Source organism: Arachis hypogaea, chromosome 10, assembly GCF_003086295.3.
Source record: "Arachis hypogaea cultivar Tifrunner chromosome 10, arahy.Tifrunner.gnm2.J5K5, whole genome shotgun sequence".
NCBI lineage: Eukaryota > Viridiplantae > Streptophyta > Magnoliopsida > Fabales > Fabaceae > Arachis > Arachis hypogaea.
In genome coordinates, this window is record NC_092045.1 from 8,343,223 (window position 1) to 8,356,757 (window position 13,535).

General features: G+C 32.8%; 2 protein-coding genes across 2 annotated transcripts; both read left to right on the forward strand.

Moving 5' to 3' along the window:
* The first annotated feature begins 7,812 nt into the window (after positions 1 to 7,812).
* LOC112715065 (mitotic spindle checkpoint protein MAD2) lies at positions 7,813 to 9,914 on the forward strand. The gene is made up of 7 exons (XM_025766810.3): positions 7,813 to 8,054; positions 8,143 to 8,158; positions 8,279 to 8,409; positions 8,969 to 9,089; positions 9,195 to 9,298; positions 9,399 to 9,520; positions 9,621 to 9,914. Exons 1-7 carry the CDS (start codon positions 7,982 to 7,984, stop codon positions 9,672 to 9,674), a joined length of 621 nt encoding a protein of 206 aa, XP_025622595.1. The 5' UTR covers positions 7,813 to 7,981; the 3' UTR covers positions 9,675 to 9,914.
* A 562-nt stretch (positions 9,915 to 10,476) lies between these two features.
* LOC112715066 (uncharacterized) lies at positions 10,477 to 13,127 on the forward strand. The gene is made up of 8 exons (XM_025766811.3): positions 10,477 to 10,614; positions 10,743 to 10,868; positions 11,295 to 11,366; positions 11,457 to 11,531; positions 11,616 to 11,696; positions 12,042 to 12,220; positions 12,508 to 12,652; positions 12,778 to 13,127. Exons 2-7 carry the CDS (start codon positions 10,831 to 10,833, stop codon positions 12,555 to 12,557), a joined length of 495 nt encoding a protein of 164 aa, XP_025622596.1. The 5' UTR covers positions 10,477 to 10,614; positions 10,743 to 10,830; the 3' UTR covers positions 12,558 to 12,652; positions 12,778 to 13,127.
* The last annotated feature ends 408 nt before the right edge of the window (positions 13,128 to 13,535 follow it).

Sequence of the window (13,535 nt, forward strand, 5' to 3'; positions counted from 1 at the left end):
TGTTGTGGAACACAACCAATGTCACCCGGTAATGTGAGCTCCTCATGGCTCTCTAGTGCATGCATGCATGACCTGTACATGCCCCGCGAAGGCAAACACTGTGTTTCCATCTCTTCCCGAATGGCTTCCCAATGCAACAAACGTGCAACCGTAGCGGAAGCCTATGCCACAGACCACCCTCCAGGCTTCAGACGACACGCGCCTGCCGCGCTCCCCCCCCCCCCCCGTCCCTGAGCCAACCTGGATCGAATCCTAATTTCCAGAATACCTGGTCAAGCATGGAGTGACCTCATGCAACACCACGTACTAGGAACTTATTATTTGAGTTAAAATACCAGCGTAAGTATTTTGAACATAATTTTATCGAAACAATTTTAAAAATATACTTTGACGAAAGAAACGTAAGAATTTATAAGAGACGGGATTTCGTGTTGGGATTAAGTTTTTGACCTTGTAAATAAGAAAACAATAACATTCTGGTAAAAAAAACAATGAAACATAATTATAGGAAATCGTTTTCAAAAATAAAAAATAAGTTAAAAATAATTTCGATGTCATTTGTAGAGGTTATCTATAACAGTTTATATGAAGAATAAGGGACTTCAGTGTCTAATTTTCACTTTACCAACTTAACCATATTAATAAAGAGTAACTGATATAACTTTTATTTTGAAAAAGGTCAACAACGTAAATTATCAGTTAACTTTTTTTCATTTATATTGTGGTTACTTTTTCATTCTACGAATATTTTTCATCTACTTCGTATTATTTGTTATTTCATTCTCTTTTTTCATGTCTTTGTCTACTTTAATAATTTTTTCCATCTCTTTGTAGTTTCTCTAATTTTTTAAATTAATGATGTATTATTTTTATTTCTTTTGTCTCTAAAAAATTGCAAAAAAAAAATGACGCACAATTAATCATGCCAAAAATCCTTCCATTTTAATGATAACTGTACGAAAAGTAGTTATAACCTTTTAACAATTTGTGGCAGTTCGAAAGATGTTTATTTATAGTAGATTAAGGCATAGTCAAAGACAAATTGAAAGTAGATGGAGTATATATTTAGGGGTGTAAGTTACCGAACCGGACCGAATTTTACCGCAAAACCGAACCGAAATTTACAACAACCGAAAGAAAAACCGAAAAAATCGGTTTTTTTTTGTTTTTTTCGAATTAAACCGATCGGTTCGGTTCGGTTTTCGGTTGGCTCAGTAAAAACCGAACTGAACCGAACCGAACCGAAATATTGGTTAAGAAACCTTGTTTTTACACATTTACCCTTTAACCTTGTTGTTTTGCTAGACATTTTTAATTGTCTTTGTTTTATGTTTAATTAAGTTGAATTTGTATTGGATTTGGATGTGATAAATTCTTGTTTTTCTAGTTTATTGAAGGTTTTAAATTTTATTTTATGGCATTTTAAATTCAGATAAGTAGGTGTAAAAAAACCGAAAAAATCGACCGAACCAAACCGCTGTTGGTTCGGTTCGGTTGCTCAAACTGCAGCCAACCGAACGGTTGGTCTCTTTGAAGAACCGATCAGGTCGGTTCGGTTGGTTTTCGGTCAAAACCGAACTGAACCGAGCCGATTACACCCCTATATATATTTTTTCATTCATATAGCTTACAAAAAAAATTAAGACTGAAGCGACTTTTAAAGGAAAAACATATGCCCACGGATAAAGACAAGGAAAAAATAGTCTTCATTTATATAGTCTTATTTTCACGTAATATTTTAGGTACATGTTGATTTGAATAAGAAATTAGAAAAAGAACTTGGAAAAGAAAATAGAAAAACCAGAAATAGAACCTAGAAAGGCCCATCATCGAGGAGCAGGGCGAGTACGCGAAGCAGCGACGAGGACTACAAGCGCCGGAGGCAGGGGCAGTAGCAGCAGCAGTTGAGGACGCGAATCCCTTCTGCTCACATTTTCCCCTCTCTCTCTCTCTTTTCGCAATCAGCAAAGGTGGCTCAATGGCAGCAATGAGCCCAATACGATGACGCAGCTCAACGGCTGCTACGAACCCAGACGACGACAGCGGCCTCCCTTCCCCACCTTCCATTCCCCCTTTGTTATTCCCTCCCCCTGCGTGATCCCTTCCCCCATTTAACCAGTTCTGTTTCTCTTTTTTCTGTATTATCAGTTTTATATCTTTTTTAGTTACGGGTAATTTAGTAATCAAAATTAAAATATTGGAAAAATTTAAAATTTTAAAACTACGTTAAACTTTAGAGACGATTTTGATATAATCATTTTGTTACACATTATCATGATATAATAATTTTTTTCAATATTTTATTCAATTTAAATTTATAAATTTTATATGTTCTAAAATTTAAACAACTTATAAATTTCAATATCTTCGTTTACATATTATTTTCTTTTAATTTTTACATTAATTTATCAGATTTATAAATTTAAAACTAAAATTATAAAGAATAATCTCTTAATAATAATAGAAAAGCGGTTGAACAGGCGTGATAGTGTGTGTTGCGCCGATGGCTGTTTACGTTATCCTGATATACTAAACCTTAAGTTACGTTATTGTATATTTAAATAAGCCGATCTAACGCATTTCGTCTCCGATCGGACCGTTACACCATCAACACAGTTGCTCAAACCGTTTAATTAGACAAGTAGAAATCTAACCGTCTAATTGGTTGTAGATACAGAAATCGGACCATACGATTTGTAGAGTGCAATCAGGAATCGGACGTCCGATTTGTGTTTAAAAAAAGGCAAGGAACATGACATCTAGAAACCAGACCGTCCGATTTCTGAACCTTCCACAACTTTGGTAAAACACCAAAAATTACATTGTTTCAGTATATCACTATTTTTACTTCCACAAAAAAAATAGCCGTCTTATACAGCATTCAATCATTACATCGCCAACCAGTGTATTTTACATATCTGAATCTTGCATTATCTTATTTGGTCAACATTCTAATAGATAAATAGAATCAACACATCTGAAGTGCAACTAAACTGTATTCACTTCAACATATTTTTACATGTCAATGTTCCGGCGATACTGCATGAATTATACTTTTATTGTTAATCGAGTAGTGCCTACTCAGGTATTTAATTTTCGTTCAATCAAATCTTTAATCATTACTTTCTAAATTATACAGAATTAACCTATAACGAGTACAGCACCAAAACAACTACTTCCTGATAAATAACCTAAGCCTTTCTTCTTCACAAAAATTTTGTCCCGGCTAGGCCTAGAAGTGAGCCGAGCTGCGCTGAGTTGGACCAGGCTCAACCCCGGGTCACTTAAGTTGAGCTTGGCTCACGGGTCGGCTCATTAACAATCGAGCCTATTTCTTAAACTCAAGCCCAACTCACCAAAAGCTCACAAACTGGGTCGAGCTCACGAACTGGCTCAAATAATAAGAACATAATCTATAATTCTATATCAATAGATTATAACTTATATATTTTAAAAAATATTTAAAATGATCAATTTTAAATATTATTTATCTATCAATAAATCATAAATTTTTTATTTATGTCCTACATCAAAATTAAATATAAAAAATATATATAAAATTTTAAACAACTAAGATCATTAATATATATATATATATACATAATTAAATATTACTATTTCATATTTATATATACGAAACAACCCAAGGACTTTGGCCCGCAGCATCTCTTCTACGAATGGATCTTCTCCACCTAGGGGGCTTTTTTTTTCGATCGGTCCGATTATTCCTAATGCGAAGGTCAGCTTCTGACTTCAGGAGCTTTTTTCTTCTAGCTCGTTCTGTTGCCTCAATACCCCTCTACAATTTTCGTTCATCTTCTCATTGTTGCTCGGCTTCATGCTCGAGCTGTTCTACCCGTTCTCGTTGGCCATGGACAAGACCCATTATCTCTGCTGTCTGAGGGGGTTCTTTCTCCTCGGAATGATGAATTTCCGAATGAACCTGCCTAGGTTGGGTGTTCCCTGGTCGGGCCTACCGGTGAGGAACATGGGTTTGGTATGATGAAGGTAGTATAAGGGTGTTACCCTCTGCTTGGGGTCTCGGCTTCAGATTCATACGTCGTGCGGCCGTCTTCATACTAGTCATCTGCCGTTGTTATGGATCGAATCCCAGATCCCCGGCAACGGCGCCAATGTTCCAAGGGTTACATAAAGCGATGATATGGGTCTGAACGTAAGGTGCAAATCCCTTTCCATGGCAGCCTTTGAGTTGTTGATGCTGAGGTTCTGCCTGTCCGAGTTCCTCGTGAGGAGGTGGGGGTGGATTAAGTAGGTTTTTAGTAGATTAAGTATAAATTATACCAACTAGGGCTGGACTTCCACGATGATGTCCTACCTCTTTAAAGGGGTCGGGTAAGCGTGAAGACCAACTCTCTCTTAGGTTCGGGCCTTTATTCTTTAGCGGGCGTGACTTTAAGCATTTAGGTCAGGGTATAATCAATAATAATTAATTTATACAAACTAAAACAAAAAAAATATTTTTTATTACAAAATAAAAAAGTTAACTTAAATTTTAATATATATTTTATAACGCTTTATCCTTATTCATAAATAGTATTTCTCGTCATTTAAAGCATCAATGCTAAACAAACTTACCTACACTGAGAAGAATACAATCAAAATTAAGCTTAGCATTTTGATGGCTTCTATTTTATTAGGATCATGTTTTTCCATACTTAACTACCATGTCTGTTATAACTTGTATCCTTTCAAATGTTAAAAGCCTCAAAGCTCAAACTCTTCTTTTTGGAATAAAACATTTTAAAACACTTCTTTTCTAAACCCGTTAACAAACTTGTACACAGTCCAATCTCTATGCTCTATTCATACAGCATAACGGAGCCCACTACCAAGGCTATTACGGCCTTCATAGCTCCTCACTACTTAACGCGGCTCCATGAAGGCTCAGTTCCGACAATGCAATAGATATCTCTATCAAGCTGCCCCCTTGCAACAAGCTCGGTGCCACTTGTCAACAAACCCTTTAACTAAAGCAAATATCTTTATCTCTATACATGTTAACCTCTGTACGCTATAATTTTCCTATCTTTGGTAGGCTGCACATTGATCGGATAATATCTACATATCCGCGATAATTATCCGCATCCGATCCGAATTTTGCGGATATTATCTGATCCGCAGAGTCATCAGATCAGATCGGATCCGATCCGCACTATGGTAGGATCGGATCGTAGATTTGGCAGTAATATCCGCGGATCCGATTCGCAAATCCGCATATCTGCACATCACATATAAATAGCATAGTTTAAGAAAATAAATCCTAATATGATATGAATTTTAGTATGTTATTTTTTTAATTTTATGATATCTTTTTTTATTTTTTATGTTGTACTTCGACTTAGAATAATTAAACTTAAATCTTGTGTTGTTATTTTTATTTATTCAAGAGAACTTTTATTGATAATATTTTAGAATTAAAAAGGTTAAACGGGTGAAAAATGAATTTTTTTTTGTAAAAACAACCAAATAGAATTTGAAAAAAATTTTTAAATTATGCGGATATACCCGATATCTGATCCAGCGGATCGGATCGGATCCAGCCTGAAAATTTGCGGATATCGTATTCGATCCGATCCGATCCGTGTGCAGCCCTAATCTTTGGTCACTACCAATATGGCAATTATATAGAGATTGGGCGGTGGAAAGCTATGGTGCATTAAATTTAGTAGAGGAAGAGGTTGAATAACTTAAGGCTATGTTTGGTTGGAAGGAAAGAAATAGAGAGAAAAAAAATAGAAAGGAAAGAAATTGAGTGGATTTTTATTTTCCTTAAATGTGTTTGGATAAAAAGAAAATGAGAAGGAAAGAAATTTTATAAAAAGACAATTTTACTCTTATATTATAAAATATATTAAAAAAAGTAAAAAAGTAATATTGGAAGTAAAAAGAGAGAATTAGTTTTCTCTCCATTTTTTTTCATTATTAGAGAAAAAATATTGGTGGTTTCATCCATTTTTCTTTCTCTTCTATTTCCTCTCTTATTTCTTTGAAGCAAATTTAGTTGTGTATCCTAATTTTTTATTCATATTTATTTCAAGAATAAACTATTAAAAATTTACTCAAAATATTCAAACAGTCACAAAATAAATTTTTTAAAGTAAAAACAACTTAACTCCCAGTGTCTCATTAAAAATAGTGTGAGTTTGACAAAAAAATAAAAAAATAGAAGATATTCATAAAATTAATTTTCAATGCAAATTTTTTAAGCATGATATATTTCCAACTTAAAATTTCTTGATTTTACAATTATGAATTTTCTATTTTTTAAAAATTTACTTATACACGAATGACTATAAATTAAAAAGAATAAATAGAAAAGAGTCAAGATTGAATTTTTCTTCCTAATTTTTTATATGTACTTTTTAAATAATTAAAAAAATATTTTCACAAAATTAGATCAAATGCACGAGTTAAATCAAATTTAATTTTTTATTAGTATAAAATAATTTTATATAAATATCTAATTGTATATTGTTATATTATATAAAAAATATAATTTTTAAACTTAATACTTAAAAATTGGTAGAAGGAAGTGGAGAATTTAGTAGCTTTAATTTATGAACAAACTGTGAGATTATATTTTTTTGTAATTTTTTTAATTTATGTTTTTAAATATAATATTTTATTAGATAATATATTTTTCATATATTTTTTTTATTCCAACTTAAAGAGTATATATATCGAGAAATTATTTCTGACGGCAATGAATTTTTAAAAAAAATTTTTATTTAAAAAAATAAAATATAATCTCTCACTATTAATTTTATAAGTGGAATTAAGAGAAAACATAAAAAAAAAATAAGAGAAAAAGTATTGAAGTATTAGAAATCATACTCATTGATTGAAAAAAAATTTGAGAGGATCTATTCCTATTACCAAGGAATAACCATTTTAGGAGGAAAAAAAAAAGGTATTTACTATGGTGCTTATATATAATTATCTAATTTATTAAAAAGAGATAAAAATTAATATTTAATTTAAAAATATAAAAAAATAATTTTTAAATATTAAAAATTTATCATAAAAAGTAGAATAAATATCCAACCGAGCCCCTGATAATTTTTTTGAAATACTACGAAGCTCCCGAACAAAAAAAAAATACCATTTTCAACCATTGATATTTAACTTCATGATATTGATTAGTTTCTCTGTTAATGATCTCTTTTTAAAATATACTTATATGACAATTAATCACTAATATATCTTCTATTTAATTTTTATAAATAAAAATAATTTAAAAATTACTAATATTTTTTAATTTTGTACAATAAATTTTAGTTAATGTATTTAAAAAATATAATAAAAAATAAAAATAAAAATTAAACGACATTGATAATTATCTTTAAAAGATAACAAAATTTTTTATTTGTTAATGCTAGTTGATTTTTAATATATAGATCAACAGTTTAATATATATTTATTTCGTTAATACAAAGAAAAAAATTTGACAAAAAAATTAATTAATCTCATAAAATAAAGATAAGAAACTGAAAGAATATTTTTTATGTTGAGAGTCCCATTATTTTTTAAGATAATTGTCAGGGATATTTAGAAATTTTTTTCTAAAAAATAAGTTTGACAAATTTGATACGAAAGACCAAAGAATTTGCCAAAAGAAAAATATTTCCCAAACTTCTCCCATCGACCGTTAGTAACATAAAAAAGCAAAACGCTTTTGTTGTAAAATATCACGGCCCACCAAAGGCCCACGATGATAACCAACAAAAAAAAAAAGATAAACTAGCCGTTACGCTGCGCTTCCCATACAAGTTTCTGATCCTTTCAAATCCCTAATTTATTGGCCCCTTTATCCCTTCCGCTTTTCAAAATCACTTCAAACTGCACACTCATCACTGTTTCTTCAAGCGCCCATTCCTCTTCCTCACCAAAATCAATTCCACACAAATTGTTGATCAGAACTATCGCTCTTCATTTCAAAACAAATTGGACTGAATTCGCCATGGCCGCAAGAACGGTTACGAAAGACATAATCACCCTACGTGGTTCTGCAGCAATTGTTAGCGAGTTCTTCGGTATTCATAAGCACCCTCTTTTTGTTCCTTTTTCTCCCATTTCTGATTTTTTTTTTAACTTTTGTGTTCTTTTTTTTTTTTGCATCAGGATATGCTGCTAACAGGTTTGGTCCTCTGTGCCGGCACTAATTTTTATTTCAAGTTTTTGGGATGTGTTCTTTAGAAATAAATGAATAAATTTCGAATTTTATAATTTGAGCTTAATGAGTGGGAATATTGTTCAGCATCCTTTACAACCGAGGAGTGTATCCAGAAGAAAGCTTTGTGAAGGTGAAGAAATACGGTCTCCCAATGTTGCTTACTGAAGATGAGGGTGTCAAATCTTTTATAGCCAATTTAACTGCTCAGCTCTCTGGTAATTTGTGACCTAAAAGTAATTGAATCGTTGTGTGGTTGGAACTATGTGTGTTGTTGGATTAATTTTTTTGTTTTATGTTCAAACATATAGCATTATAATCATTTTTAAGCCAACTATGCTTGTCATTTCGGAAAAGAATTAATCATGCTATGTGAGATTTTAAAGGAATGGGGATCTACATGTTCGTTTTTGGTTTGGCTTCGTCCGATATCGGGGTTGATTATCTTGAGGTAGATGTCATATGATGATGAGAAATGGGGTTTGCTTAAACTTAATTCAATCTTAAGGTCGATGCTCATTTTGATTTGATGTAGTGAAGTGGGGTTTGATAAAACTTAATTCAATCTTAAGGTCGATATTCATTTTGATTTTGAAGTTTTAGTGAAATGAGGTTTGATTAAACTTGATTCAGACTTAAAGTTGATGGTCATCGTGTAAAATGCTTTAAACAAGTAGTTGCCTACTTAATTTTAGAGTGAAGTAGTTTCTGTTGTGATATAATTGTCGCCCCATTGCTGATGATTGAGCTTGTGTCTGAATTATGAATGTTGTAAAGAATGGCTTGAAGCTGGAAAGTTGCAGAGGATTGTCCTTGTTATAATGAGCAAGGCCACCGGTGAAGTCCTTGAAAGGTGGAACTTCAGCATTGAGACCGATAGCGAGGTTGTCGAGAAGGGGTGGGTAATACCGGCATAACAAAATCGTATTCTACCTTCAATTTCCTTTTCTATTTTCCTGCACTTAAACTTCTTCCTAATTGATTTATATTTTTAATCCTTCAGTGTATCAAGGGAAAAGAGTGACAAAGAAATTATGAGAGAGATACAAGCAATTATGAGGCAGATTGCTTCAAGCATCACCTATTTGCCTTGCCTGGATGAACCTTGTAAGAATCACCTGCAATTGTAAAGTTCTCTATGAATATCCAATGTTTTTACATTCCTCTTCTACTGACCATATGGTTGCACTATCTTTTGATCTTTCAGGTGTTTTTGATGTGTTAGCATACACTGACAAGGATCTTGCAGTCCCATTCACTTGGATTGAGAGTGATCCAAAACTTATTGCGAATCCACAAATGGTGAAGTTGCATTCCTTTGACACCAAGGTGAATATGACATTCGCAATTCGGTGATTTTACATTTACACATGCCACCCGATCTTGCTTTATTGGCTATTGATAACTTTGTTGCTTTTGTCTAATCCAGATTCACAAGGTTGATACACTTGTATCTTACAAGAACGATGAATGGGATGAGTAGAGAGCCCCTTTTTGTGCCTTGTTTTCCTTTTTTTTTCTCAGATTCTGTGTGGTTGTGAATTTTCTATTCACATTGTTTAGATGTAATGTATGCTGGTACTAACGTGGATGTCAACATAATCACTTCTGTATTAAAACTCCCTTCTGTATGTTGTAGCAGAAATAACTGGCACAGTGTGGCACTAAAGTGGAGTGGGTAGACAAATTTGCATTACTTATTTCAGAATTTGTAGTTTGATTATTATTGCAGTTTTATGAAATAGTGCACTCATAAATAGTAAGCAAAACAAAACACTGCAAGAAGTTGGATGAGAAAAGACAAGAAAAAGAAAAACTCAATTAGATGGTGAATGACTTATTGGGTTAATTCTAACGGCTAAACGAAGGTGAATTAACTCTAGATCTAGCTCAAGACCCAAAAAATTATAAATTTTAGGAGAGGCAAAAAACAAAATAAACTTGTAATTTGAAAGACTTTAAATATGTAACTTTAATGGGGTGTGAATCTATTTTATGAGTTATTCTAATTGATTTTTGAAGTGGGTTTCAATTTACTTTTTAAGTTTTAATTTAGGTAAATTCTAGCCTACTCTTCTTATAATAACATATAATTTATCTCTGTGACATGTCATTTTTTAATTAGTTGTTATATTAACTATGATTAAACTATTAGTAATTAAATTATAACCCAAAGTGGATGATTATGTAATTTACTAAAATATTAAAAATTCGGTCTTTGATTCTTCCCCCAAATCATACTCCCACACAATGAACCATTGAATCCTAATCTTCTGTATTTCCTCCCCCGTTCCGGCACCGTCGCCGCCACCCCCGAGCATAACCGCCTCATTGGGTGCCCCATTCTCTCCGTCTATCGTGTCATCTCCGTGCTCGAAAGCATCGCCGCCACCGTCGTCAAAAGCAGCACCGCCTTCCTCACGGTATCCTTCCCTCATATGAAATTGCGTTGCAGAATCCCTTATCCACTCTGCAGTAACCACCAAGTGTGATGAACATGAATTAAATGGCTTCCTTAACTTGTTCATCGTCTTCATCCTTCTCACCAAAGCTTCCTCTTCATTCCTCAACACCTCTAAAAAGAGCAAGAAGAAGAAGCAACCACGATTTTCTAAGAATGGTGACTCGTTCCTGTCTCGATGACAGTTCAGCACTTCTCCGAGCAGCTTAATACACTGTATGCCTATGAAACTTGAATTCCCAGTTCTGCAGCTTTCAAAGTTTGCAAATTTGCAATTTACTATGTGTGATCAATGTCTGGTTTTTCATGCATGCCAATTCAGAATTCACTAGCTTTGTTATCATAATCCTTAGTTTCATGTTTTACTTAGCAATGTTTGTCAAAAATCCTTTCTCTTTTTGTCGGGTTGCTTTCTGTGAAATAGTTGATACAGTATTGCATTCTTGTTATTGATGCCTAGTGTTGTAATGTATGCAGCTTTTTGTTTTCCAGATTTTAGGGTTACTAGGCTTATGTTGGGATTAAAACTCCCTTTTTTATTTTAATGGCACCCCAAGAATGACATCCTTGTAAATATGCATATATAGATTTAATTTGTTAAGTATAATGAACCGTTTATAATGTATTTGGAAATTCATGCAGGAATTTATCTTCAAGAGGACTCACTGGACACATCGCAGTTTATATCTCCAAGCTTACTGAGTTAGAGTCCTTGTGAGTGACTCGAATGGAAATTCCTTGAATTTTTGTATGTTTTTTCCTATCCTCCACTTGGATTGTAGTGATTTGAGTTTGTTGTGTCAGGAATTTATCAAATAATAGCTTAATTGCGGAGATACCTGTTTTTCTGATAGAAAACCTGCCATCGCTTAGAGTCCTGTAAGTTTATTTCATACTCTCTGCATTAATATAAATTATTGATTTTGTTGTTACAAAAAAATAAAGAAGCATTTTCTATTTTAGAAACTTGCCGAATAACAACCTCACAGGTCTAATTCCAAATGCACTTCTCCAAAAGTTAAGTGGAGGTGTACTATCACTTAGGTATGTATCTTACTCTTATTTAATTTGATACCCTGAATCAGCACTACCTGTTATTTACATAGTTACATGAATTTCTACAATTATGTAGTATCACATATCAATTTCAGCATACTAGAACGTCACGGGTATACTTTTCACATAAAATATTTTACATGTAGCGAATGTACTAATACCTTCCATGTAACTATTATTTTCTTGATTTCATTATTTTTCTTTTATCTTATACACATTCATACAAGTTTAAATCATGACACATGGAAACTTGAAAGTAAGAACCTCCATAGAGATTGCAAACTAAATGTAGTTTTTCACTTTAACTTGATTCTTGTTACTGAATGATGCTAGGTTGGCGCAAAATCCAAATCTATGTGAATCTGGTCCTTGTGACCAACAGACAAAAGATAAAAGCAAGGAAAGCAATCCAGTTATTTTTATACTAGCATCTGTTTCTGCATTTTTGATGCTCCTACTGGTAGTTCTTGCAGCAGTTAACATCATTTACATTAAAAAGAGAAAGCTAAAAGGTAAAAGAAACAATACTTCAAACTACAATTCATCCTTTTTTTTTGTTATTTATATATTTTTTTTTCTGTGGTTAGGGCTTATTTCCAAATTATGTTGGGATTGTTACAATTTGGGAGCAATTAATGGTTAAATCAATCAATACTTGGCAACCTTTCTTTGTTTATCAGTCACGGATTTTAAGTATTCCTACAGCAAAACTTATATTGGCAGGAACTCCTGAATTAAAATCTAAATTGTTTTCCTCTGATTAATAATTTCTAACAAGGTAGGTGATTGATGCTTTCAGGCACAATAGAAGATGGTATTATCACAAAGACAATCGTTTCTGGTTTATAAGAGTTCCCAACATGGAGACGCTTGTTAGAATGAACACATACGAGAGAGGATCTTATCACTGTTTCGATCCAAACACATTTGAAACTGTTCGCAAGGTTAGCTTTATACATAATAGTATTTGTAGTGTTCTTAAAATGATATCTCGTGGTCCGACGTTTATTATTTTCCTTTTATCCCTGATCCTATTTTAGGCCTCTAATGAAAAAAAAAATCCTTGCAGGATAACTTTGTTATACATTATGAAATGTTGGAAAAGAGACCGCCTCTACCACAGCATCGAGTAGGAATCAAAACCTTTATTGTAGAGTTTCAATTGTAAATTTTCATTCTGGATTTTAATTCCTCAGAATGTCATTAGCATAAGTATTCCTTTAGTTTGGGCTTTCTCGTACTATAATGTTGCTTGAGTGATCCAAGCACTTCTTCTTTAACTGCCCTAATTTGAACAAAAGAATTATGTTACGTAGGTATTTCAATAACCTAGTTATCTGATGGGTTTTGTCTGCCCCCTAGCTCCAATGCACAGGAAAGAAAAGCACATTTGTCAATATTTGATACGGTTCGTAGGAATTATGCGTCAAAGTTAACACCTAGCTGAATAATGATTTAATTAATCTTAACCTGTTATCTCAATCTGACAGGCCAAAAACTAATCTGTTACAAATCAAGGTTTCATTTAAGAGTTTGTTTTTGGCTAATGACTTGTATGCACAAGGCAGGAGTTGATTATAGGATTGTTTAATTTTGCAAATTTACACTCCCATTGCATGACATCATTTTGCCCTTTCCCCTATTCTATTGTAGTTGGGTTTACTTCATACTCATCAGACCGGTAATAGTATATTTATTTCATTTTGGATTATATAGTTCTTTCGGCTTTCATATTAAAACAATTAGAATGTTGCTTGATATTTTAAGTGATCGAATCCATAATTATCTTGGTATTTTTACAAATGGTTATGAAGGTTCCAAATTCTT